The 27360-nt window shown below is 36.3% G+C and overlaps 3 protein-coding genes across 10 annotated transcripts in view; 1 reads left to right on the forward strand and 2 right to left on the reverse strand.

Annotated features, from left to right (window-relative positions):
• The window catches only part of LOC110106387 (protein prenyltransferase alpha subunit repeat-containing protein 1), a 50836-nt gene extending 35603 nt beyond the window's left edge, over positions 1 to 15233 (forward strand). For 4 of the 5 annotated variants that reach the window (XM_020836277.2, XM_028700888.1, XM_028700886.1 and 1 more), the window contains 6 exons: positions 8797 to 8865; positions 9389 to 9466; positions 9886 to 9978; positions 13639 to 13689; positions 14515 to 14748; positions 14979 to 15233. In XM_020836277.2, coding sequence (XP_020691936.2) covers positions 8797 to 8865; positions 9389 to 9466; positions 9886 to 9978; positions 13639 to 13689; positions 14515 to 14748; positions 14979 to 15116 — 663 coding nt within the window. In that variant the 3' untranslated portion in view covers positions 15117 to 15233. Of the gene's footprint in view, positions 1 to 8796; positions 8866 to 9388; positions 9467 to 9885; positions 9979 to 13638; positions 13690 to 13791; positions 13948 to 14514; positions 14749 to 14978 lie in introns of those variants that run through there. The other variant, XR_003703091.1, reaches the window with a different exon arrangement.
• A 1593-nt stretch (positions 15234 to 16826) lies between these two features.
• On the reverse strand, positions 16827 to 22841 carry LOC110106403 (U-box domain-containing protein 52-like). 2 transcript variants are annotated; one of them, XM_020836304.2, is made up of 8 exons: positions 22632 to 22841; positions 21213 to 21283; positions 20841 to 20965; positions 20558 to 20751; positions 19839 to 20137; positions 19226 to 19756; positions 18027 to 18782; positions 16827 to 17223 (listed from the first exon to the last, which is right to left on the reverse strand). In XM_020836304.2, the coding sequence occupies exons 1-8, from the start codon at positions 22816 to 22818 to the stop codon at positions 17155 to 17157; spliced, it is 2232 nt and encodes a 743-aa protein (XP_020691963.2). In that variant the 5' UTR covers positions 22819 to 22841; the 3' UTR covers positions 16827 to 17154. The 2 variants fall into 2 exon arrangements, with proteins under 2 accessions (XP_020691963.2, XP_028556757.1); XM_028700924.1 differs by having other exon boundaries at positions 21213 to 21260; positions 22632 to 22801.
• The window catches only part of LOC110106405 (endonuclease V), a 61012-nt gene continuing 56360 nt past the window's right edge, over positions 22709 to 27360 (reverse strand). The window contains exon 10 of one of the 3 annotated variants that reach the window (XM_020836307.2): positions 22709 to 22841. In XM_020836307.2, coding sequence (XP_020691966.1) covers positions 22820 to 22841 — 22 coding nt within the window. In that variant the 3' untranslated portion in view covers positions 22709 to 22819. Of the gene's footprint in view, positions 22867 to 25676; positions 26129 to 27360 lie in introns of those variants that run through there. The other 2 variants (XM_028700925.1, XM_028700927.1) reach the window with 2 other exon arrangements.

Consider the following 27360-nt stretch of genomic DNA (forward strand, 5'->3'; position numbering starts at 1 on the left):
GATCCTAAAATTAATGAAAGTTTGTGGAATATAAAAATGTGTACAAGCACTCGGGCTATTTTTAATAGGCTTATTGGATTGCAGATAAGACACTGCTCAATAACTTTGAGCTTATTTTACAAGGACTTTATAATTTGGTTCTAAGTTTCTTATAGGCACAAACCCCTATGGTTAACTGGCTCTTCTATTGACGAGAGAGAACTTTCAATTAAGATTGGACGTTGGATAGACACTAAATGCTTAGCATATACTAGCAACAAATTGATTTAGGATTGATAATTTACCACCATTAACTTAAAGCAGATAAATGATGAACTCGATTAAAATTTCATGGCTTTGTTATCCCAAGATGTTATGGTCCTTAGTTTACTTAGTTAGAGGACTTAACCAACCCAACATAACAAATGTTGAAACATCCTTATTGGAATTCACGAGTTGCTCCATCCATACTTGTCAATGAAGAATGGCGCACCATGTTGCAAAATTCTTTGGAGCCATGATACAAAATGCGTGGTGCGACGTGCTCCATTTTAAGCATGATACACAATATAAAATAATGTTAAACAAACATTATATTAATATAAATACCATTAAACATCAAATAATATGTTGATTTGAGCAAGATTTAAACATAATATCCTCCCAAATAGTAAAATGATCACTTTAAACACTACATAAACTTATATAGATAGATTTGAGCAAGAGCATAATTTTAGCCTAAATCCTGCCAAACATAAAAAATGACAATTTTAAATCCTACAAGAAGTTAAATCCTATTCCTTCCCCATTTTGTTGTCATTGAAGGAAGCGAAGACGCTTTCTAAAGCGACTCATTCAAAACTCTACTTCACGCAATGCATGCAAAGTCGTACCAGCAATGATGCCGACGAGAAAAGTAAGCCCTAAATTCTATTAAAATAAAATAATTTTATTGATATTTTATTAATTTAATGTTTAATTAATTATGATATTAATATATAAACAAAAAAATTAATTATAATTTATAATTTAAAATTTATAACTTTTTAACAAAATAATGTGCGCTATGTGTGTCATTTTACATTGATAATGTATGGCACAAATATTGCGCGCTATTTTGAATGACTACGTTGCGCCAAGCAAATTGTGTTGCACATGCGTCACGCCATGTCGTGTGTTGTGGCTCACGTCATTTTGTACCATTAACATGTAAGGTTTCATCCAATGGAACTTTGTCGACTTGGGATAGATATTTATCCGAGGAGAAAATTTTAAGTTGACCTTAGCATCTTACTATTCATCACTCAAATGCCTTTTAGCCATTAGGAAATTTATGAACTCTATCCATCACCGTAATTAATGGTGTTATTTTTGGGAAAATCACCCAATTAAAAATCCACAATTATAATTGTTTACCTATTGTATCATTTGATGATAAAACCACCAGTTAGAGGACTCGTGTCACTTCTTTACTCGCAAGATATCATTTAAGAATGTATCGTATCGTTACACTAGATTATATGTTAGCTTTTCATGAACTAAGGTTATTCATAAACTTATCACTCTCGACAAACACTTGTGGAGGATGGATTGATATTTGTTTAAAGTTTAGAGCAGTAGATTTCATTTGAATAATTTTATATTTTGATAAATATTAAAATTTTAAATTTTATTGAAATTTAAACTCTGAATGATTAACTTTGAAATTTTGAAACATTTTGAAAATAATGTAGTCACCAAGTTGACAAGCATAGTTAAAGTGGCCATCATTACTGTATTTGAGTGATTTTATTTTGTTACTTGAACCTTGTCGAGTATGCTCGCTTGATAACAAAGGATTGGGTTTAAGTATTAACTTTGTGAGTTGTTGTACGACAAGTGAGCACGAAAGTTTGTATTTTGTTATGAATTTCTTTTGTAAAAGATATTAAATGCATAATGCAAATGTAGAACATAATATCATTGTAGATTTGATAGTCGAACTTTAATTAATGAAAGTAAAATTTATGGTGCATCATTTCAAGCTTACTATTTGGACATCTCTCATAAGGTTAACTTCAGTTTTTGCGAGGAGGATTGGAGTTGAAATGCTATAAGTAGAGCGATCCACTTGAGAGCGTGGGTGTAATATTGGTGTATATTGTGTGCTTTGGCATGTAAATTTTACAAGAAAGTTTGAATTTTTTGACATTACTATAGAGTTTAAAAATATTTACGTGCATTTTGAAGCAAATTAAATTTGAATTTATTCCATGTTAACTCGTAAAACATTCTCAGCCCTAGGATTTAGGGATTCAATGCATTAGTCAAAGCACATGCAAATAAATTGATTTCAATGGTTTGATGCATCGTGCGTATATTTTATGCATTTGCATGATGTATTTGCACTTTTCACTATGCATTTGTGCAGTGCACTTGTATATTTCTTAGTATACTTACATGACACACTAGCACCTTTCTTGATACACTCATGCGATGCATTGCATGATGTATAATGTGTTTATATAGTGAGCTTGCACATTCATCAATACATTTGTATGTTTCCTTGAGCGCGTGCCAGAAGTGGAGAGCCCCAATGATTACTAAAAATTTCTACCTGAAGCCTTGTATATTTTGGAGAATAGCGATTTACTTTATTACTTCGTTTTTAAAACTTTTTATCTACGGGCTCTTTTATGTTAGAAGTGCTGATATCATAAGCAGTATAAAGTGATTCTATAGAAACTAAACCCAGCGGGGAGGGGGTGATGGATTATTAAGCATGTGAATAGGTGTGAGGTCAATTAAAATCACTGGACTAGCAAACTAGGAAGGCATTGATTCCAAGACGAGATCCAAAGTTAATTGAAAGTTTTGAGTACAAATCAAATCAGAAGAACTGCCACTAATGCCTTTGATGATAGGTTTTTATCTTATTTAATATTCCCGCTTTCACGTTCATGATGTCTAGGATTCTGAAGTTTTTGTTGTAACTCGAAGCATTCTGAGAAATTGTGATAGAATATTTTGCAAGTCAATCAATACGGAGGAATGCTATCTAGATTAGCATTCTACCAGTAGCAACAGATGTTTGAACAATCCAAATTTCTTCAAGAGGAGAGCACCTAATTCAATTAGCACCCATGCCACTCATGACTTGGATAGCCTCACAGTAAGAGCAACCACAAGCAGTGATTTATAAAAAACTAAGCTAAAAGAGTAGAAAATGGATTAATTGAGATTATGAATTCGTATATGTGGAAAGAAAATTAAAAGGGCATTAACATGAGGTTCCACGAAACAGTTCAAATGAGGCAACCAATTAAGCATAAACATTAGGAACCCATCCACATAGTAAGTTCTCAGAAAAGAGTTTAAGTAATCAGATTCTGGAGATAATTTTATAAGAACATGATGAGAATCAAGTCCTATTGCATACTAGGGAGAAAAAAGAGGCAAAGCTAACTTAGAGATCTCCTCATTAGACAATATGAGAGTTGGTTTATCTTGGAAGGTGGAAAGCTGCTTGTGATGAGAAGTTACAAGCCCTTGTTATAAATGTGCGGGGAAAGAGAAATGATGTCAAGTAGAGGATTATGATATATACCCCTCTAATATCCTCATTAAAAGAGAGAGAGGTATGGAGGGGGAGAGAGAGAGTCACATGATGCTTGAATTTATAGAGCAACGAAGGAGATAAACATGGAATAAAACCTAAACTATGTGCGGTGAGAGTTGACCAAAGAAAAGAAAGAAGCATTGTAAATACTCATTAATACATTGTTTATTTGAGTAGATTGGAGGGAGACAACCAATGCATGTAAGGAATGAGAATGGTACTTGATTTGGCTACATGTTGAAATCCATTTTGGAGGCTATCCATGGTTGTATTCCCATTCATTGTGCCTTGAACTTCGTGGAGGAATGAGGAATGATGATGATATTTATGTTTGATTCAGGAATCTTATTTGAGATCTTTTAATTAATTTATGTACATGTTGAGGTTTTGTTGCATTGGGAGCACAGCTAGGAAGGGGAGAATGCTTGCCTTAAATGTTCAAAAAAGTTCAAGCTACTTGTCTTTGGGTACAGGTTGAAGAATCAGCCTATTTGTCTTTAGTCCTAGTTTCAAAATCTAAATTTTGGCTAATTTTAGTAGGTTTGAAAAATCATGTTGATTTATGTTTCTTAAACCCACCCTTTAGTTTAAATCATGTCATGTTGAGGTAGTAATTTAGAATTTGCTAAATATTGTGCTAGCATTTCATATTGGCTTTCTTGCTAGCTTATCTGCAAAACCCCAACAAATTTGGCTTCTCTTGCTATGTCTTGCTAGGCATAGTCAGTGAATCTAAGTGGCATGGTAGATGGCTAGATCTCGCTTGACACTATGCAAATGCCTAAGAATATTGTATTTGTACATTCATGATTGCCTTCTCAGGTATTGCTACAGGTAGCAATCGGGTCGTGACGGGCACCCCCCTCTTACGAGCATATCCTTCAAGGAACTCGCCTGGTACCAACAGAGGAACTCGCTTAAGGAGAATGGCAAGCATTACTTGCCCACTTCCGCCAAGGAGCTCGACTTATGCTAAGTGACTAAGAAGTTCTTCATAGATTGCCTCTCATCTCAATTAGGTCATTGCCTTCGAGCTCGTCAAACTTAGCCACAGAAAATCACCCACCTTAGAGACCCTACACTCCACGTAGCCACCACTATCATCCTCTGGCTCAGATACCCATCATCCCTATCAACACCTCTAGTCACCTTTCGTGACAACGCATCCTCAAGCCTCCTACAATAGTTTTTAGGCTGACCAGACGACTCGTCAGCTATGGGTCCATCTCCGCTCGGGACTAGCCCTATGCCTACTTCCCCCTCTTGAGATTATGACTATACTATATTACTTAAGAGTATCATTCTGATGTTCCTTGTCAACCAGCTAGTGGTGGCAATATTAATCCAGACTCAGTTGGTGTTGAAGTTTTCTTTATCTATGACCCTTGAAGTCTCTGGATGAGGGAGAAAATTCCTTGCAGTCTCATGTTTTTAAGTTGACATGATTAATTCAAGTCTCTGGGGAGTGTATCCAAGTTGCATAAACACTTGATTAAGGGAAAGAAGATACTAATTTTGCGAGCCTTATTGATGAGATTATAGTGATGAATCTACTCAACTTTTATTGCCTGAATTATGTAAAAAAGTTAAATATGCTTCATTAATTTAGAAATGATATATGATTTATGATATAGGTCATCTTTGAAGATACATGTTTTAATACGATGCTCTCATGTATGGCATTATGCTTTCATTGCTACTAAACTTGTAGAAGTATATGTTAGGAAACACTTGAAGACCTCAAGTAAAACTTAACGATCTTGACAAAAAACTGCGAGAACGATCAACCAATCCAAAGGAAAAATCGGAAAAACAATAGTTTTTTTATTATAATAATCAAACTAACGAAAAGAAAATAACTAGATACAATTAATCCTCTATTCAAGAGGAGGATCTATCTCTCCCAAATCTCTAAACGCCGCTAGAACCCAAAAACCTTAGAGATTTCAAATTTCAGTCAAATTCAAGATGTCGTAACCCTAGGAAATCAAATTATTTAATGCATACAATCGAAAAGGAAATCTCTAAACAGTCCATATATTCAAATTTCCCTCCTAACTCCCTCAAAAAACCTTCCTAAAATGCTAGGTGCCTCCTGCGGTTTGATCGGCGTATAGGAGAAGCAGAAAATTCCGCCTCTGTTCCGCCCGAGCCGGTCTCGTGTGGACCGACTGGACCGGTCCAATGGACTGGTCTAACAATACTCCCCTCCTAAAGACTCACCTTGTCCGCAAAATAGAAAGACGACACCACCCTCCATTCCCTCTTCGTCACAAATGGTAAGAACCTGAAGAGTTCGATCCTTAGACTTGTCCCCCGGCGTATACCTCTCGTCACATCTGAAATAGAGCCCCTTCGCTCTTTTCCTGTAATTCATTTTCTGTAAGCTTCTTGAAGTTATCCCCATGTCTTACTCCTACAGTCTTCTCCTTCGAAGTCTCCTGAAAAGTACTCGGTGTCGGCTCCTTGGGTGCCAGAAAGGTAGTGGTCCTCCTATTTGGACCTCCTGAGTTGTTGGCACCCGTCTCTCTCTCCAGGTGCATCTGATCCTCCACCAATTGAGCTAGCTCCATAGCCTCTCCCAAATCTCGAGGCCTCATTACTCTAACCGTTGTCCATATCTTTGGTGTCAGTCCCTTCATGAAATCTCTTTTTAGCACTGTTTAAGGAAGGCAGTCCAATCGGCTAGCATGGTACTTGAATCTCTCCCGGTACACCATCACTGAACCATCTAGTGTCAAGTCGAAGAACTACTTGTAGAAGTCTCCTTATCTGTCAGTTTGGAAATGTTCTACTAAATAATCCTTGAACTCTCTCCAACTTCATATGGATCATAGCATGTCCCTCCACTGGTACCAAGAAAAAGCCTTCCCTTACAAACATAGGCCCACTGCTGTCAGTCTCTCCTCCATCATCCCATTGACTGCGAAATATCTTTCCACCTTGTAGATCCACCCGGGCACATCCTCCACCTCAAAGATTGACATCTTCAGTTTCTTCACCCTCAGACCGCCTCCGTTCCCTCTGTTTCCTCCGTAATTTCCCATTCCCCAGGTGGTGGTTCCTCCCAAGTGTCTCAATCATCTCTTTTACACTTATACCCAAACCTTTCATCAAATTCCCAAACTTCATTTAAATTCAGCACCCCTTGGATCATAATAAATTCCTCTCCTTTCAATTCCAGCCCCTCTTCGGTCATAATTACTCCTTTCCCTTTCAAATTCTGCCCCTATCCTCTCCAACTCAGCACCCCTTTGTTAATGCTCCACCTCCTCATGCTTCTCCACATACCCCCTACCTAACTCCCCCATTGGAACAGGCTCCATGAGAGGCATTCTCTCTTTTCCCTTTTGTTTTCCATCTCCTGATATTCCCTTTTCTTTATTAGATTAGAGTTTTCCCTGCTTACTGCATTGCTGGAGGCTGCCCTCGCTTTTGACGACGATGTTTTAGATTGGCCTTCGAATAACTTCTTCAACATCTCCCCAGGTTGGAAAAATTCCCATCCATCTTCTCGTGGATGGCTGAAATTTTACTTTTGACATCTGAAAGTTGAGTGTGGAGATATAAATTTCAGTTTTCAGTTGACCGATCTCCCCTTCCAACACTTACACCTTTCTTCCTGCACTGAGAACTTAGATATAGGCTCTAATAGCAAGAGCCGCAAGTTTGACGCAAATTCTGACATCCAATTAGCAAAAAAACAACACGATCGAATACAGAACACAGCAAAATTCAGTGAGGAAGACTTCTATTTCAGCCCAGAAATTAGGAAACACTTGAAGATCTCAAGTAAAACCTAACGATCTTGAAAAAAAATATTTATACCTAAAGATTGACTAAGGCAAAGGGGGCAGCTGCTGGATTGGATCGGGCAAGGTAAAGGGAGGTCGGGTAGGAGCAGGAGGCCGTGGGGTTGATCGGGTTTGGCTTCAGAGGTAGGCGCTCTCTCCTCTCTCTCTCTCTCTCTCTCTCTCTCTCTCTGTTTGTGCCGGTCGGCCGAGAGGTCGGAGATGGAAGAGGGAATGGGGTCGGACAAAGGAGGTCGTGGGCTGAACAAAGTTCCGGCTCTCTCTGTGTGGAGCCGGAGGAGGAAGGGTCGGCGGCTTCTTGAGTTGGATCGGACAGAGAAGGTGACGGGAGCAGGGCTTTCGCGTGGAGGAGGCGAGCCTGGGGTTCGGTCGGAGCAGAGGTTTCGTATGGGGAGAGTGTCGAAAGGAAACGAGCGTGAAAGAGGGAGGAGTTCGGATCGTGTGTGCCGAAGAGCTATGGAGGTCCGGTATTTAACGACATCTGCGGTCGTTCAATCGAGGCAGGTTCACGGGAATAGCGGAGGATTCGACAAGAGCGGCGCCGAATCAGCGGGATTCGCGAACGTCTTCGACAGATACGAGGATTCCAACCGGGATTTCAGCAGAAATTATGGATCCAACGGTTAAGGTATGATTTCATTTTCGTTTCTTTTGGGTATTGTACAAAGGTCAACAAAAAATAGCGAGAACTTTCAACCAATCCAAAGGAAAAATCGGAAAAACAATAGTTTTTTTTTATTAGAATAATCAAATTAATGGAAAGAAAATAACAAGATACAATTGATCCTCTATTCGAGGGGATGATCTCTGTCTCCAAAATCTCTAGATGCCGTTAGAGCCCAAAAACCTAAGAGATTTCAAATTTCTGCCAAATTCAAGATGCACTAACCCTAGGAAAACAAATTATTTTGCATACAATCCAAAATGAAATATCTAAACAGTCCCCTACATTCAAATTTCCCTTCTAACTCCCTCAAAAAATCTTCCTAAACTGCTCGGTTGCTCTTGCGGTTTGATCAACGTACAAGAGAGGCGGACTTTTCCGCCTCTCTTTGTTCCTCCTGTGACCGGTTGGACCGGTCTAACAGGATGATGAGAGTGTCAACTGTGAAAATTAGTTTTGGCAGTTAATAAATGGTTCATTCTTCTTCAATATCCCGTGCTCCTGTACTTTTAGGTGGTATTTCACTATCGCCTTTGAGAATGAACTTCCATTAATGCCTTCCCTTGTGAGAAACTTACTTTTTTTTGTTTATTCTAATAAATCAGGCTTAGCCTTGCTGGCCGTATACATCTAACTTACGATTCCATAGGAAGCTATTTATGTTATTGAACTGCTACAACTGTGGGTGATCAAGGTTCTGACAGTCTTATCATCCTATGCTATAAATATTTTTTTTTATGCAGAAATCAAAGATGAATTACCGTGCGTGGAGTCACCGTTGTTGGCTTATACTTTACATGAACAAGGGTCAGGTTAGTAAATTGCCTTGGTTAAGACATTGTTATCTTTTTTCATCAACTTAGTCAAATTGTGCATTCCACATTTTTTGATGGCATCCTCAAAAAAATTCTCATGTTTGTTTTGTAAGTAAATATTTCAAGTCCAGACTTGTGCGTACCTTACCTCTATATGGTCTTGCATCTTTACTGGTTTTCCAAATGTGCGATGTGACAATTACCATGAAATCCCAAAACCTTCCCAAATTACTACAATACATTTTTTCAAGGACCAATTTTCATTATTTGTGCGGTGTGAAGTGTTTTTTGGGAGGTTTCTCTATGAAGTTAATCCTTTATTTTCAAATTTAACTATGATCCTATTAGTTGGTGATTTTTAGGTGTTTATGTTCTGTTGGCTTGATCTTAGTATGTTTTGTTAATTGGATTATTAACTGAATGATCTACATTAGTACTCTCCTACTTTTTTTCAATTTTGTAAAACAACTCTTCTTTCTGTTGGCCTTGTCAACGTAGTTGCTAATGCTTAATTTTGTAGATGCTTGATGAGCTGGATAAATCAAGAAAATGGTCTGAGCTACATGTTGCTGATAATTGTTGCTACCACTATCGAAGGGTGGGTTCTTCCCTGAGCTATCCAACGCTTAGGCCTTTTGTATTCTTTGGTTCTGAGGCCCAAATATTTGTGAGCATGCTGATGATTTAGGCTTCATTTGAGACAGTTTATTCTTTTAAATTTTTGCTGCTAAAAGTTACCTTCTCAACTGCATGCTCTGATACTTTTTGCATGCTTATGTGATTGTGTTTTTTACTCTAATATTTTTGCCATATGGAACCAACAAGTCGACTGATTTTTTCCTGTTTTTTTTTTAATTTATTTATTTTTTATTTTAATTATAATTAATTATACTGATTTTTTTCCTGTTATTTCCATGTATGAAGATTTTCATTCTTCATGCAAAACTATCAGCATGTAGCGATTGCAGAGTAAGTCTAACACGCTAAACATATATGTCAAAACTTTGTGAACTGCAGAGGTTGATGCTTAATTTGTTGGAAGACAATTCGCTGAAAGATGATGAGCTAAGATCCTCATTTTACATGTGTCATTCGGTTGATTTGCTAAAGGTACTGTTTCTTGCTGTCACTGTATAATTTCCATGGATAATTGCTACATGGTCCTCGTTGCCCTGGGATTACATATTCAGAGCAGGTCTTAGTGAGCTTTTACTTGTTCATTTTTTTCATAGATTTTTTTGTCGATAAAGTTGACCTCTGGGCGATATTGAATCTAGTTCTAGTCAGTCAGCCTATATTCAAAACGAAAATTTTGATTTGACTTGAGCCAAATCTGAGTTGAGTCTAGAACTATGTACATGTATCAAATATGTACTTATAAAGTTAAAGTATTATATATATACTAGTAAAAATATACATATATTAAGTGCACCCTATCAATATTTTATTTCAAAGAATAATTTAATTTAAATTTCCTGTTATAGTTTTCTGTTAAGAATCATTATAATTATAAATGTCTTAATTAAGAGTGACATTTAAAATTGTTTTGGAATAGAAAGGATATTAAAAAAATGATTGAATTTATTAGATATTTATTCAATGACGATGAATTATTTTGGCAGAAAAATAATTGAAAATTAAAAAGGATCCAAGTAAAATTTGAGAGACTACAATTGAAGTTATTTGGAGTTTTTATGCCCAAATAGTTTAGTTTATCATTTCGAAAAATGATCCCATGGGTTCCCATAAATATTTTTCTAGTTACAATTTAACTCTAGAATTATAACAAAATCAATCTTGGCCTAGGGTGACTATTCAGAACCTAACTTATTATTTGGTATTCTTATGACTCTTTAGATACTTCACTCATGCATGATCTACTTATAAGAATAATTTTGTGTTTAGAATTGTATGCAATCATTAAAATTCAAAGAAAATAACATAACGATTGAGATTTGTATTTAAAATTGAAGCCCGAAATCATAGATTGGTGGAAGAACATGTTGCTTATATATATATATATATATATATATATATATATATATTTATAATCTTTCAAATTTGATTATGGGTTATTTATCATTTTTTATAAGAATCAAGATATTTTGCCTTTTAAGTCACAAAAATCATTTATCTAGTTAGGAGATCACTACAATCACTAATTAATCACAAGCTTCTGAACTAAAAAAGAATAAAAGAAAATGCTAGAACAAAATCTAAAAGAAAAACTCAAGAATATCTATCAATCTCACACTCCAACTGGTTGACCCGATTCTCTATCAAAAAATAATTAAAAAATCACATAATTAGCTTATAAGCAGTAGTAATTCAAAACTCATTAAAGCCTTTCACATGCAAAGGACTAAGAAATCAAATATTGTTATGTGTTCATCTTAATTATCAGGGCGAAACTATTAAGTTCCCCGGGAGCGGGGGGGGGCGGGGGGTGGGAATTGCCCCCTAAAAAAACTGAACTTTTTTGGTTATTAACATGGGTTTTAGGTAATTTGTCTCCCTCCAGGTTTTTAACTATTTACCGATTATAGGAATATTTATGCAATTGTCCCCCTAAAAAATTAAAAAATACTATGATATTAGGCGATTGCCCCCTAGCATAATTATATACATTGTGTAGAGGAGTTTATTAGAGATGAGTGTATAGGCAAATTGCTCCCCTTAAGTTTTAAAAATACTGATGGGTCTTAAGGTCAATTACCTACCGAATATAATTAATACAAATTGTGTAGATGATGTTATTGTTAAGAAACTCAATGAACCAAAGTACAAATATAACATTAATAAAGAGAATTCTAAAATATATCCTCAACCAAAATTTTGTTCCGGGGGCCGCTGCCCCCATATAAACCCCCGCTGGAGGGACGCTGTCCCTGATCCCGCGACCCTGACAGAGGTAGTGTCAGCTCTGTCAGAGGGCGCTGCGCTATGCCCTTTCGACCCCGACACCATTGTGTAGATGTGTTAACTAAATTTTTTTTAAGAATAATTATCTATTATATTAAGATTTGATAATATTTTAAAATGTATTATGTATTCAAGTACAAATAACAATTTGTTCACAAAATATATATATTATATAAATATATACTATATATACTATAATATTAGTATATAATCATCTCTATAATTTTTTACTTATAAACATTGCCCCCTAAAAATTAAGGTTGGTTCATCCTGTCTAATACTAATCATAATTTTTTATAAATTTCAATAAATTGGTAAAAACGATGCCAAAATCATTCTAATCACTAAAGGAATATATCTTATCTATTCATATATATCCATTTGTTTATGTATTATTAAATGATATTAATGTTATATGTTTATGTCATCCAGTATTATTAATATATGCATGCATTAATGCATGATTTAGCAAGGCAGGACATACGCTTTTATTGTGTGATTTCAATTCATCTTTATGTCCTAACTGCTTTTCAGTTTGTTCATCATTCATATCCAACTTTATCATTTATCTAATCTTAATCAATTATATATTTCAAATTATTAATTATCATTCACAGATGGCTTCATTGAATCAATAAAGAGTCGTCACTTCTGTTCCTTCTGCATAAATCGATTTTCTGTTACAGGCTACAACCGAGAGTAAACACATAAAATCATCTTTTAAAGGAAAGCCTATCAGCCCACCCCCTACGCTTAGAGGTTATTATATTTTAACATCAATCAGACATTTTATAAGTGTTAACATCATCAATTATTTGTTTATGCAAATACCCAATTAAAATGCAGTATGAAATATATCATTCTGTTTATTTATACAGAAAATATATATACATAATCAAAGTCATTGAAAATAAAATGGAATTTGAGTTTACTATATAAAAAAAAACAAAACAAAATTGATTAGATGAAAAGCCCCGAATAATCTTCTCTCCTTGCCTCTCTCGTATTCGATAAGGCACGACACTGAAATTCATATTTTTTCATTAAAAAACAATCATTTCAAAAAAAGAAAATTTTTGACTTATTACAATTTACCCTACACATAGAAAAATGTCGTCCCCGACATTCCCTTAGGATTTGGGTACAAAATCAAATACCAAAAAAATCCTAAAATCAAAACTCAGGAAGTTGTATATTCACTCTTTTTTAACACCATCTATTTACTTTCATTAATTTTTACAGAGACCTAAATATTATATCCTATTCAAAGAATCAAGGGATGTAATATTCGACACTTTATATAGTCTTGGATTAAAATGGACCTCCAAAAAAAAGTTGGGGATCATTTTAATTATTTTAGCAAAAATTATTCTGTTGTAGTTAGAACAAAAATTGTGGTTTATGGCAAGCTAATTTTTTTCTTATTTCTTGGCTTGTATGCATTGCGTCCTTTAATTGTGTGGTGTGAATCTGTCGTTTGGTTACAAATTGCACTTTTTTAAGTTTGTTCGTTGTTTTTCTGTCCTTCTCTGTGTGATTGTTGAGGTCTAGGCATGTGCGTATGTAGGTGGCGATGATTAGCCCAGGCATATGGTGAGGGAATGTGCGTGCTTTCCATGGGTCCTATTACTGGTCTGTAATGTACCTTGGCTCCAATTGGATGAACGATGGTCTATGGGAATTATCAGAATTCAGTCTCAATTAAAATGACCACTCCATATAAACTAATACCACTTTTAAATAAACGATGAAACTCAGAATGGTATATTTTGATTATGTTGTTATGCTTGTTGTCATGAGAAGTTTCTTCATGGTTTGCTTCATAAATTCTGTTATCTTATTTCACAGGAGGAGCTTAAACGGAACGTGCATCTTATCAAAAAATATATGGGCAGAGAGGTTTGCTTCTTTAACTGGGATTGAAAAGTATATTTCCACAACTGGAGTGGGTTTTTTTTTTTAATCTGACTTGCGCTCATAAAAAATAGCTTTTGATGCTAGAGATGAGGTGAAGGATTTGTTTGGGACGACTGCCCGCACGTGATGCAACGCGTGCTGCAATCGCCCCAAACAAATAGCATGCAGGTATGGTCTGAATAGCTGGAATGACGCGGTGGTGGGAAGAACCCGACCGCCGCGCCAAATTGGCCTGAAATGGTAAAAATGATACTTCTTTTAAATTTTCCTATTTAATTCTGGATAATAAAACTCATCCTCGTGAACTTCCGATTTCTTATTTAAAGCTAACTAAGTCCCGTTGAATTTTTGAAAATTGTGGCATGTATCTTTGATATGTGCATTTTTCTCCATCGAGTGGTAAATAAAAGATGGTTATATATAATTTACATTTGTTTAAATGTTATTTTTTATGCTTTAATATGATTCGTCAATTATGATGAGATTTCTTTTTCTTTTCATCTGAATTAATTTATTTACTTAAGAAAATCGTTTGATCCTTTGATACGCACTTTTCTGCTGGATAAAGGACTAGTAAACTGTTAATATAATTTGAATGGTTTGTTTAACTTGACTAAATAAGATCATCTAAGGATGGCAGAATCAGCAAAACCTGACCTCATGAATTAATTTGGTTGATAAGAAATTGAAGAAATGCATTTCTAACAATCCGTGGATGATTAAAATTTGTACTAGTTTAACCTTGAAGATCTGATGCATTTTTTATAGCTTACTCTTTTATTGCTGGAGTGTTTTTTCTTGTTACAGGCCTTGTGGATTCATCGTCGACATTTGTCTTATTATTTGATAAGTCGCATCACCAATCCTATTGACATTGGCTCTCCATGTAAAGTTCAGCTGGAAATGATTTCAGCCTTACATTGTTTCCTCGGGGAAGAAATGGAACTTGTGCGTACTTGCCTTAACATTCCAGCTGATGAATTCGATGATGCTCGAACTCAGGCTCAGCATGCAGCATCTTACTTGCTGTGGATATCAAAGGTCTATTTGCGCATGAGCTTCGTATTTCCGTATTCGAGTTACTTATTTTAGGTTTTGTTTGGGACGATTTTTTGTTGCTTCGTAAAGTAGCTTTATAGTTTAAATTTTTTATTTTTTTACTAAAAATTTGCAATAAAAAAATTGTCCCAAACGAAACTTTAAACACAAACTTGTGGAGTTCTATTCTTTCTTCCAATTTGTTGTAGTAATATTTAAGTTTCTCTTCACAGAAAATCGTTCTCTCGCCAGAGTACAGATTTCAAGAGAAGCTTATGGAGATAGGGGACCTCAAGACTATCTTGATGAATACAAGCCCCGAGAAGTCCCTAACTTGGGAGAGGCTATTGGACCAATTGCCTGCTGATTAGCAGTGTTAAGAGCTTTGTTGGTTTGTAACAGTATATAAAGGTTTATTTGGGATGATTTTCTTATTGCTTCTTAAAATAATTTTTTTAGTAAAACATTAAAATTTTTGAACTAAAAAATTATTTTAAGAAATTTTAAGAAAGCCGTTTTAAACGAAGCTTAAATTTTATGTCTATTTTGCAAAATTATAGTCAAGATTATTGACAAATAATGATAATATGTAGTGGAAGATATAAGTGCTATATATATATATATACCTTGAAAATAATTAAATTTTGTTTGAATAAATTAATTTTATTTATGTGAAGAATATTTAGGTATTGTTAACTTCGTATCATTCCAAACTCAACCCGACACTCCAAATTAATACCCATAATCTTGATTTTCTAAGTACATCTTTATTTTTTCTTTCTTCTATGAATTGAGGGTTAGGTATATTTTTTTCTTCTATGTCGCTTGAATATAATGATGAACCATTCTTCCTGCCATGTAATGGCTCGTACGGCTGCAAGCGAACCAAACGTTTGGCGAGCTACTCGTTGTTCGGTTTGATTAAAGCTCGTTTGCGATCGTTTAATTAACTAAACAAACAAACTTGAACAATATTTTAAATACTCGATTCTTAAATAAACAAACTTGAACACTAATGCATTCTGCTCATTTATGTTCGCGAACAACATCATTTGAAGTTCGTGAACAAGCTCGACATTAAGCTCGATAAGAAACTCAATAAAATCTCGATTCATGTTCGATTTTGAACTCGTGATTAAGCTCGATAAAAATAATTAATATTTGATTATAAAATTAAAAAAAATATATAAATAATAATTACTTTTGTTACATAGACAATTGTTTTTATTATAAATGTGTTTGTTCATAGATATGTTCATGAACATGTTTATTTGATAGTTAAAAAAATTCGTTAAATATGTTCGCGAACAACCTCGATAAACACTAAACGAACGAACATGAATCGAACATGAACACTCCTTAATTTAAATGAACCAAACATGAACACAAATGCTAAAGCTCGAACAAACTTGAACAAGTTGATATTAAATGAACACTCACATACTCGGCTCGGCTCGGTTCGTTTGCAGCCCTAATGGCTCGTGAGATGTCACACAAATGTTGGCTTCATGATTGTTATTGTTTGTTATGATTGTAGAAAACTACACTAATGATAAAATGTCAGTCCCCTCTATTATATATAACGATCCAAAACACTTTTCCTGAGTGGATCTTCCATGGTTTCAATGGCTTATCCATATTTCTTGTGAGCTGGTGATGAAATATAGTGCTAGAGCTTAGTCAAGCTCTTAAATCCATTCGGATTAAGTTGATCTTCTTAGGATTTACTTGGGATAACTTTTTTATTGTTTTATTTTTCAGACATCAATCATTTAAACTATGAAAGTTTTACTTTTCAGACAGCTTTCTAAAATGTTGCTTTCTAAGTTGCATAATAGAGATAGTGCATGCGACTTGCTGGTTGAGCGAAGTTTTTCCTTCCACGCGACTCTATGTTCGAATCCTCTAATTGTCCACACACAAAAAAAACATTAATGTAAGGTAACTAACCTAAATATCTAAAACTTTTTTTCTTTCCAAATAGTCTACAACAAATTTGATTAAGTATTTTCATAAATATTTATGATCCTTTGATTTTGGCTTAAAGAATAATGATTCTATCCAATCATTAAATATAGATCTTGTATTATAATTTGAAACTAATTAGTATGCATAGCTCCATAAGATTTATTTATAGGCCTTTCTCTACAATTCCTAATACAACTTGGCATTGATGCTCATTGCAAAAATCACATCAGCCCAGGGCTCTTTTGCTATCAACTTAAATGTCCAACAAATCAAAAATGCCAAAATCTTTTCTTTTTTAGCATCCTTGCAATAATTATCAACTACAAAACAATAACATTTTTACTTTTCTCAAGTTCCATCTCATTTGGGTCCACGAAGCTTCAGTCTCTCAGAGCTCCAGTTTCATTCTTTGGCTTTACTGATCTGTTTTTCTGTCGCTGATCATACACTTGATCTGCTTCTGGAGCTTTCATACCCTGACTGTCCATTTAGGGGTCCGCTTAAGAAGTCCTGCAAGAAATATTAGTATTAGTTTTCTTTTTATAGAGGCATATATCACTGTCACGGGTGTCAATTTGGGTCGACTGGTCGGATTCGGATCGAACCTGAGTTGATCCGGATCTAAACAGGTCAACCTGAACCCAACCCGTTTTTGCAAATGGGTTGGACATTTCAACCCATACCTGACCCACGCTGGTTGTCGGGTTGACCCGAACCGACCTAGATTTAGTAGATTTGGTTGAAGCAGCACGAGGCCGCGAGTTGAGCGCCTGAGCTAGTGGCGCCAGTCCGCGAGTGCGGGAGGAGTCCGAGTTGCGAGCGTAAGGAGTACGTGGGAATGCGGGATCGCGAGTGCGGACGGAGTTTGAGAAGCGAGCGCACGGCAGCGGTAGAGCCAGCTGGTCCGCAGGTCCGAGAGTGTGGGCGGAGTCGTCCGGGTGCTGGCTAAGTCGCGAATCGCGAGCGCATGACAGAGGCAAGTTCGCGGGCCTGTGCGAGTGGGGGCGGAAATTTGGAATTGACTCCGACTTTCAGGTCATTGTCGAGTTGATTTCGGGTTTCCGGGTCAACCCGAATCTGACCCATTTGCTAACCAGGTCAACCCGAACCCGGATTTTTCCGGGTCTGGGGTCGTGTCAAAAATTGACACCCTTATGTGCTAAACTTTTTTTATATATATATAAATACTAAAAAATGAATGTGACATGTAACAAACACATGAACTCATGTAGCAAACTCAATTCTAACACTTAGTTTCCAAGCAAATTAATTTATGACCCAATCCTACATGTTTCAAGTGTTTAAGAACATGCCTGTATGGAGATCTGAGATTGTGCTGGTGAGGAATGTAAGCCATTTCCCATGGTGCAATTCTGCATATTGCTCTCCCCAAGTTTTCTCAGCCTGTTGAGCTCAGGCAAGACTACTTTGCTTAGATCTGGACGATCCTTGCGCCTCAGCTCTGCACACTTAAGTGCTATGTGAGCCAAGTTCTTGGCATCCTCCATTGGCCAGTCCATTACTGTAGGATCCAAGATATCCTTAAGCATTCCATTATCAATGGCTCGCTGCATATGGTATGTAATCCCCATTGGAGGCTTTCCAGTGATCAGCTGTAGCAAGACAATCCCAAGAGAATACACATCAGACTTTATTCCAAGTATGCCAGTTTGCTGATACTCAGGATCAATGTAGCAGAATGTTCCAGCAACAGAGGTCATTCTGTACTGAGTAACATTTTCTGCAACTGCAGGTGGAAGAAGACGAGCAAGTCCTACATCACTGATCTTGCTCACATAGTTGTGGTCGAGGAGGATGTTGGCTGGTTTGAGCTCACGGTGGACTAATGGCTCTGGCTTTGCTTGGTGGAGGAAGAGGAGGCCTGTGCCTATCTCTGCAGCGATGCGAAACCGGTGCTGCCATGGAATTGGTGGCGTGTTTCCTCGCCGGAAGAGGCGGTCATCAAGGCTTCCATTTGCCATGTACTCATAGACAAGGCACCCATACTCAGGGCAAGCGCCAAGGAGGAGAACCATGTTTGGATGCCTTATGCGGCTCAATATTTCAACCTGGTTTCAGATGTGAGCAAAGTGTCCATTGCATGAGAAAATTGTAACTCTAACAAATCTAACACATACCTGCAACGGCTTGCTGAATTTGTGCCAGAGAGAAATTATTACGTGTGTAGTTCGGACATAGAGTTACATCCGGACTTCAATAAAAATGTGACACGTGTTCTTGTACATAGTATGTACACACTGTGTACAACTAGGTACACAGTATGTATATTATGTATCGTACACATTGTGTACAAGAACATGTGTCATATTTTTTATTAGAGTCTGAATATAACCAGACTCCGCAGATAATAACTTCTTCAGAGATGACAGAAAAGATCAATAAAATAAAAATATTCTCATGAAGTTATATTATATTAATAAATATTAAAGATTTTATGTAGTGTTATAGAATCTTTAAATATAAGAACTCTAAGAAATCTAACACATCATACCTCTTTGTGGAATTGTAATCTACTTTGAGAAGCATCTGGACGAAGAACCTTAATGGCGACCGGTGTGTGATCAAGTTGGCCAAAGTACACAGGACCGTAACTACCACCTCCAATCTTCTGGCTTTCTGCAAAGCAGTCAGTGGCCAACTCAATCTCCTCTATTGAGTACTTCCGATACCTTAAAATATCATTGTGCAATGCATTCAGTGCTTTGTTCTTCTCCTCAGCCTCTTTCACTGCCTTCATCTCTGCATCCAGTCTCTTCTTTGCTTCAAGCTCTGCAATTCTTTTCGACGCCTCAGCCGCCTCTATTGCTGCTTTAGCTTTGGCTTTCTCCCTCTCTACCATAGCCAGTGCAGTCTCTTCCGCAAGCCTTGCCTTCTCTAACCTGTTCTCTTCCTCCATCTTCCACCGGTGGAGCTCCATTGCCTTTTGCTTAGCACTGATTGCTTCCCTGCAGGCATTGCTGTACATGTCCATGGTATGCTTTAACTCTAATCTCAGTCTCTTCATTTCAGCTTCTACATCTTCCTGAAAGAGAAAAGCAAACTTGGTGAACAATTGTGCAGTCTTTAATCTTCTTCTGCTTACTGAGCTTAGAAGAAAATTTCACCATGTTTTGAAGGTTTTCCTGTGAGTACGAGTTACTGAAGTACTCACAAAGCTTCTCCGACCTATTTGGAGTGCCCATGAACCCCAAGCTACTTTCCAAGCTGCTTGATGCATTGGAGGCCCTTGGTTGTAAGGGGGAGCGATCAAAACTAGGCCTTCCAGAGCTAGGAAATGATTTTTCTGAGCTGACAAATGATATATCAAATTCTGGCACTGAGATTTCCATACGAGATCTCTGGTTTGGTCCATATCGAGTGAATGGCGACCTTATTATTTCCCTTTCCTCACTAATCAAGTCACCTGGAAACGGGCAGAGCAGAGTTCCATGAATATATTGCTCGTCTCGTTTTAGGCATTCTGCCAAAATGAGAAATTAAATAGTTTTTCTTCTCACAAATTTTAAAACCTGAAATAAATAAAAGATTTAAGAATACTCATTCTTAATATATAGTTTTTTAAATTTTAATCCTCTCAACGTTTAGTAAATTTGAATTTACAGACTTCACAAATCCTACTTTTGCCCAACGGACATTAAAGCTCCTTTGATTGCTTGTAGTAAAAAAAAAAATTCTTCAGAAAATGATGAGCTTGATTTGAATTATTTCGAGTGTGAGAAGAACTTCGAAGGGATTTTGAAAGCATTTGCAGATTGAAAAATAAAAATATATTCTTTTTTTCCAAAATGCAGATCCATTAATATACTTCCAGCACTCAACTTACGAGGAGGCCTTTCAACGACTTGGAGCTTGATACTTGGCTGTGTAAGTATTTGACCTCGAAGAGAAGAAACTGGTGGTGATGGCCTAACGGCATTGCGCACCGAAGTCACCTTTCCTTTCGAGATAATATATACAGAGCAGAAGTCAGGTGCGCTCTTAGAAATGCTGCTCGGAACATCGCAGCTACTCTTCAATCTTCAAAGAACAAAGAAACCATAATAAGCACACGAAATTAAGCTTCCACTGAAAGCTAGACAGAAGTTCAAAAACCTAAAAGTTTTCACCTAACGAATGCTCCTTTGGATTGGGAGCCGATGACCAGCTTGTCTATGGAAGCAGCTTGCAATAGGAACTCGACGATGGCCTTAGCTATGTCAGTGCCTTCTAGTATTGCATCCTTGCATTTCACCTGTGAACAAGTTAAGAGTCTTCTAGCAGATCAAACCAAGAATTTCAGGGACAGTGCATCTGCCATTTCCATTTTCTGTGAGTATGTGCTGGCGCAGCTGTTTCATTCACGGTTTATCATCGAAATATATGAATGTACAAATACATTTTTGGTACCATTAAGTTCTGTTTATATGTAAAGATAGAGAGAGAGAGAGAGAGAGAGAGAGAGAGAGAGAGAGAGAGAGAGAGAGAGAATTGATACTCACATCTTTTCGGGTGCAGAAGCAGCGGAAGGGAATAAAAACCTCCATGGCCTGCGCAGTAGCAGCTCCATTTCCTGGTAACATGTTTTTATGAGAGATAATGGAAGTGGAAGTGCACTATTTGAAGAAGGCAAACTAATAACTAGCAAGATTATAGATATTTATGCATTTAATATATAGATTTTAATATTTGATTATATAATATCTTAATTTCTAAATAATATCAAAAATACTATGGAGGATTTATGGATATATACCACATAATTTGTATATATTTATATATCTAATATCTAAATTTTGAATTTTACTTAAATAACACCCAAATCTTTAAATCATATTAAAAATATCGTAATATTAACTTTTTTATGTGAAATATAGTTTTTCATGTATATGTTTTGATGTGATAAAGGCACAAACATGTTATATAAATAAAGAGAAAATGATCAAAATGGTTCATTGATTATTTATGAAATATCAAAATAATTTATAATTATATTGAAGGACTACTTTGGTCCCTCAATTCCTTAAAGAGGAATCAAAATAGTCTCACTATTGAACTATTTTAATTTTTTAAAAAATTAAGGAATTAAAATGATCATTTAATATAGTTGAAAATTATTTTGATCTTTCATAGAAATCAATGAATCATTTTGATTATTTTCTTTATAAGTAAATATCAAAATATAAAAATTGTATATACATAAGAAATGTATGATATGAGTTTAAATCCATCAAATACTTATCTAAAGTGATATATGTACATACAAAAGTTTAATGGGAAATCTAGCACAAAAAATAATTATATTTACTTATATAATATCATAATATATAAATAACATAAGAAATATCACTAACATCAACTTATGTAAAATGAAATTCATTTTTTTCATAAACAAATTTAGATGCAATTTAGAGTTTATGCTATCAAACAAATAAATATAAAGATTCAAACATTAGATATGTATATGCAAATGAGTTTAGTAGCATGCATATAAATACACACAAACTCAATCATATGTTTGCGAAATATTGAATCCCTTTGTATATGCATATCTAACACTCAAATTTTTACTTGTATATTATATAAAAATCTTAATGAGTTTTTTTTTTTTTAATGAATTCAATCGTAAACTCATATATATCCTTCAAAAGCTGAAGCTCCCAATCATGCATCACTAGGCTAAGATGTGAAACCCTTTAATTAAAAGAAGTTAAACTCTTAAACATCGATGCTCCTTTTGCATAATAGTCGCAGTTTAGCGTGCTCATCTCGGTGCAATTCTAGGATGGGTGACCTACTGAAAAGTTATACCAATAGTACAAAACCGTGAAACTTTTAGGCTAAAGCGAACAATATCTCGATAGTTTAGAGTTTAGATTGTTTCCTAAGATGAGCTATGTAATGGGTTTACTTTCACTGACCTTTAGTGTTAACATGCAGAAGCGTAATGGTCTGACCGCGGTGGACGAGGTTGTCCAAAGCCCACTTGAGAGCACTCTGGCTGCTCTTGCCTTTGTCAATGGCGACAGCCACAAGTGAAGTTCCAGCTTCATTGCTTTCACAGGGGGCTTTTACTCTCTGCAGGTCCAGCATATTTTCCAATGGCATCTCACTCTCCAGGTGCTTCGTCCCTGTAGCACAGCAGAAAGCTGCAGGCTTGATGCCCAGAATCATAATACAATTAGCATTATAAGAATGCAAATTCAGGCGGAAAAGAGGAGAAGAGGAGGGGAGATGTATCAGTTATATGGGTTTCGTAGTTTCCCTCTTTGATAGCTTGTTGTTGTGCTGTGGTTAGTGTGGTTGCTATTTTTGATCTTTGAAGATTAGTGCGTTTCCCAGTTTGTTTGGCAAAGGGGAGGGTTTGTGGTGGATGCAGAGGAGTTTGTTTTTGGAATTTGGATCAGAACTATGATGTAACAAAACTAACTGATTTTTATGTATTTAGGATTTTTTTTTTCTAGGGCATCCAATGCAAATAGGATGATTAAGATGGTGTAAAATATTTGTGAAAAAAATGTTGCTTGAGGAAAAATTATTACGTGCGAACACCCCGGATGTCGTTCGAAGGCGAATCAGAGCACGTCATATCACTCTTTGTTGTGTACCAGATGACGTGATGTGCTCTGATTCTACTCTGAATGGTCTGATGTCCGCACAGTATAATTTCTCTTGCTTGAGGGTTGTTTGGGATCATTTTCTATTTTTTAATATCAAATAAAAATATATTTAGCATTTTAAATAAGTATTGTTTTATTTGTATCGAAATTTACATGTCATTGATGATGGACAGCACCGATGATGATCTCTATTTTTAAAAAATGAATATATCTAAAGAAAATGTAAAAAAGAAAAAAAGTATTTTGATTGGTTTTCAAAAATAATTTAATTTTAAGAAAAAAAAAGAAAAAAAAAATGGGAACCAAGCAGATTTGAAGAAAGGTATTTCTTGTAAGTCACAAGTTTGAACAATTAATACATTTTCTGGTTTATTAATTATTCTTTCAAAATAAAAAAGTTTAAAATTCTTAAGCAAATTTTTCAGCCATTGAAACTCAGATTTCCTGTTTAATGCGTAAACAGAATTAGATTTGCAAAGAATTACTTTAATTTTATCATTAACAAATTTATTTTACAACCCTAATCCTAAGGAGAATGGTGCTTTAAAAGCATCCCCTGCTTTCTCCGTCTCTCTCAGCCAAAAGACAAACCGAAGCCTCCGAACCCTGCCCTATCTCCCGCCGATTCCCCTACAGGAATCGCAAACTTCCCGCCGATCCCTACACAAAATCCCGTCCTCCTCTTGTCTCCGGCACCGACAACTTCGAAGCCAACGCCCTTTCTATCCCAACCTTCCGGCCGCCGAACCCCAACGACCCCTCTCCCTGTACGTGTAGCCCGAGCAGAACCACCTGGTTCCTCCTTACTGCCCGATCGTAGGACCCCGCCTGCGTATAGCCGCAGGCCGCAGCCCATCTGACTGCCTGAAGCCCGACCTCCTTTGTCTCTTCTCTTCCGACAACAGCCCACGCCAACTCCATTCAGCATACCTAACCACCCAACTAGCCCACCAAATCAGCCCATTCTCCGCAATCTTTCAGCCCACAAATTTTAGCCCACTCAAACAATTCCCTGTAACCCAAAACTCCTAAAGTTCAATACAAATCCAAACCCATACAACCATCCCTCTCTCCCTCTTAATTATATGTATACCTACCGCACACACTTTTCTCTAGCGTGACAAGAAAATCTAGCTTCCAAGATTTCCCCTAAACGGGGAAACATCGGGAGGCTGTTGAATTTTTCAGTGATAGTGTACTTGAACTTAAACAATTCACAATAAATTTGAATAAAAATGCAAGGAACCGGACTTGAATACAACTACAAGGAATTGAAATATAAATCAATAAATGCAATATCAAATTAAATATATAAATCCTAAAAAATGTGGGTCAAGCTACATTCAAATGAACATTAATGAACAATTAGGGGACTCATAATGGATAAGGCACCAAATCACCACTTGCTTGCAAGCAAACATCAACAGGTGATAATCAATTGATTGAGAGGAATACATGATCTAAGTATAAGCAATTCATCTCAATCATGGATGGTATACTCATGAGTAAGACATGAAGGATATGCAATGAATGCAACAACGCTCTATGGTCAACATCAAAACACAAGCAAATACATCGAACCCTTGCAACTAATGAAGGAAAATGGTGACAAACAATATGCGACAAACATGAAGAGCTCTTCACAAGCACAAATAAGAGGGTTACGATGAACACGACCATTCCCTATGTGCGATGACGACTAATGGAGTTATTTGTGGATAATAATAGTAGATATGACGTAAGTACGACAGATCCATTGTTGATACAAATGCACATGCTATCTACAAGCAAGGGCCGAGAATCTGCAGTGAACATGAACCCTCATAAGTGCATGCAATACATGTAGTAAGCAGGATAATTGGCTTACAAGCATAAGCGTGAGCTTATGACACACACAACAGTCCATTTAAAAGCCACTACAAAGAGCTTGTAAGTGTTTATAGGTGACAGTACAAGACGTGCAAGTAAATACAATAACTTGCTAACCAAAAAATGAGTGTGTGTGCGCACGCTGGGGGGGGTCAGCGATGAATGAAGCTCACCCAATAGCTCTCATTAACATGCAATGAATGCTATGACATCTTGCCGGTCAATGTCGACCAGCTTTCAGATGCATACGACATCCTCCTACGAATATGAAGCAAGTATGTGTGAATGGAGCTACTCGTTAGTCAACATATAAGGATAAATCAGTGGTGAATGAAGCTCAACTAACATATAATAGTAGCATGCGGGAAAATGCATTGACCTCCAATGAAAATTGGAAGATTGATGTGCATTGAACATAGCGACTCACTAGCCAACGTGTATGAAGAGATTGGAGGTGAATATAACTTTACCGACAACTAGCATCGACACACAAATGAACATGTCATTTTGCCTATAAATAACAAAGTCTCTTACAAACATATAAATGCAACATGTAATAAACGCTATGATGTTCATGCAGTGAATACATCGGTATCCTACAAGTAGCATTAGAAGAACTGCATTCAACACAGCTTGACCACATATGTCAACAAAGAGCTGGCATAAGATACATGATTATGGTAAAGGCAAATGCTTGCTAGCAACAATTGAAGATTTGTCATATGCACAATGGCAATGATTAACAACAAGAAATAACACATAGTAAAAACTGGTGGCCATTGATAAGTTGAGGAAGCAGATTTGCAATGCCAGTCTATCACACCAAATAGATCAACTTGCTTGCAAGCGATAGGTGAAAGGCCCCTGATATATAGTACAGTGTATTTGCAGGCTGAAGCACACTTCCATAGGTTTCTGTAGGCTGAATGCTGAGGAAAAAAGGCAAAATGCAGAAGATGAAGTGAGCTAAATTGAACTGCCTATACGTAATAAATAAAATGCAACATCATGCCACCTTCATAATAAACATACAAGTGAACACAAGGCATCCACCAATTCCAGAACCAAAATCCTGCATACATAATAACAGGTGTCATTTGCATGGCTTATCAATGCAAAAATACCTTCCATCATGCATTAAAATATGATTACCCGCATGAGCCCCAACAAGCATGATGCACATATAAGACATACGAGGATGCAACATGGGTTAAAAAATGAACTTAAGTTCGATCCTGATTCTTATATATTAATAGATAAAAATTGACATGGCTCGAATTATCAAACAAATATACGGTCACGATGTCGACCGAGATATTTGCTTCATACATTCATATTAGGCCTTTAATGTCTATAATAAAGAAAATTTACCAACAAAGACATAAAGCCGACATTAAACCCGATCTTTTGTCGGTAAGTTGATAGAATTGACAAAGTTCAACAGATAAAATGAAACTTTATCAAAATCGACACGTCTGTGCTCACACTACGTATGCGTAATCATGCATGTCTATTGCACTATTTTGGGTTCTCATGTTGGGTCGGGTCGGGTCAACTTGGCAACCCTCACAAGTCGGGTATGGGTTGGAATTCCTGACATGTTTCTCTCGGGTTAGGGTCAACCCGTTTAAACCCGAGTCAATTCGGGAAGGACTTAAACCCGACCCATTGACCCCCCTTGATGGAAGTGAAGTCAGCAAATAGGTTGTCTGCTCCCTCCTAAGTTACTCCCTGGAAGATATAAAAAATATGCACATAAATTATTTTATTGCTAGCAAATCTCATATTTTAGGGGCATTAATTAAAATGTGTGCATACATACCATTCCTTTAGCATAGAAAACAAATTTGTGACATTTTTGTCATAATAAAATACTTTTGTATCGCCCCATCAAAGGAAACAGGGTCTTAAGTTAGGGCACCTAAGGCATTTATTGAAAAGCGCTCAAGAAACTAAATCTGTAAAAGATTAAATATAATATTAGCTAATGAATTTAGTAAGATGAATTAATAATTAGAATGATACTTAGATACTTTTAGCCCTCACAATTAGTAGAGATATAAAAGCATTTATATAACCCAGTGGCTTATTTAAAGCAAACTTCATGACAATTTTATTGAATTCATTAACTAAAAATTCCTTTAAGGTCCCAGCTTAGTTA

This window comes from Dendrobium catenatum, unplaced genomic scaffold, assembly GCF_001605985.2.
Source record: "Dendrobium catenatum unplaced genomic scaffold, ASM160598v2 fragScaff_scaffold_1608, whole genome shotgun sequence".
Taxonomy (NCBI): domain Eukaryota; kingdom Viridiplantae; phylum Streptophyta; class Magnoliopsida; order Asparagales; family Orchidaceae; genus Dendrobium; species Dendrobium catenatum.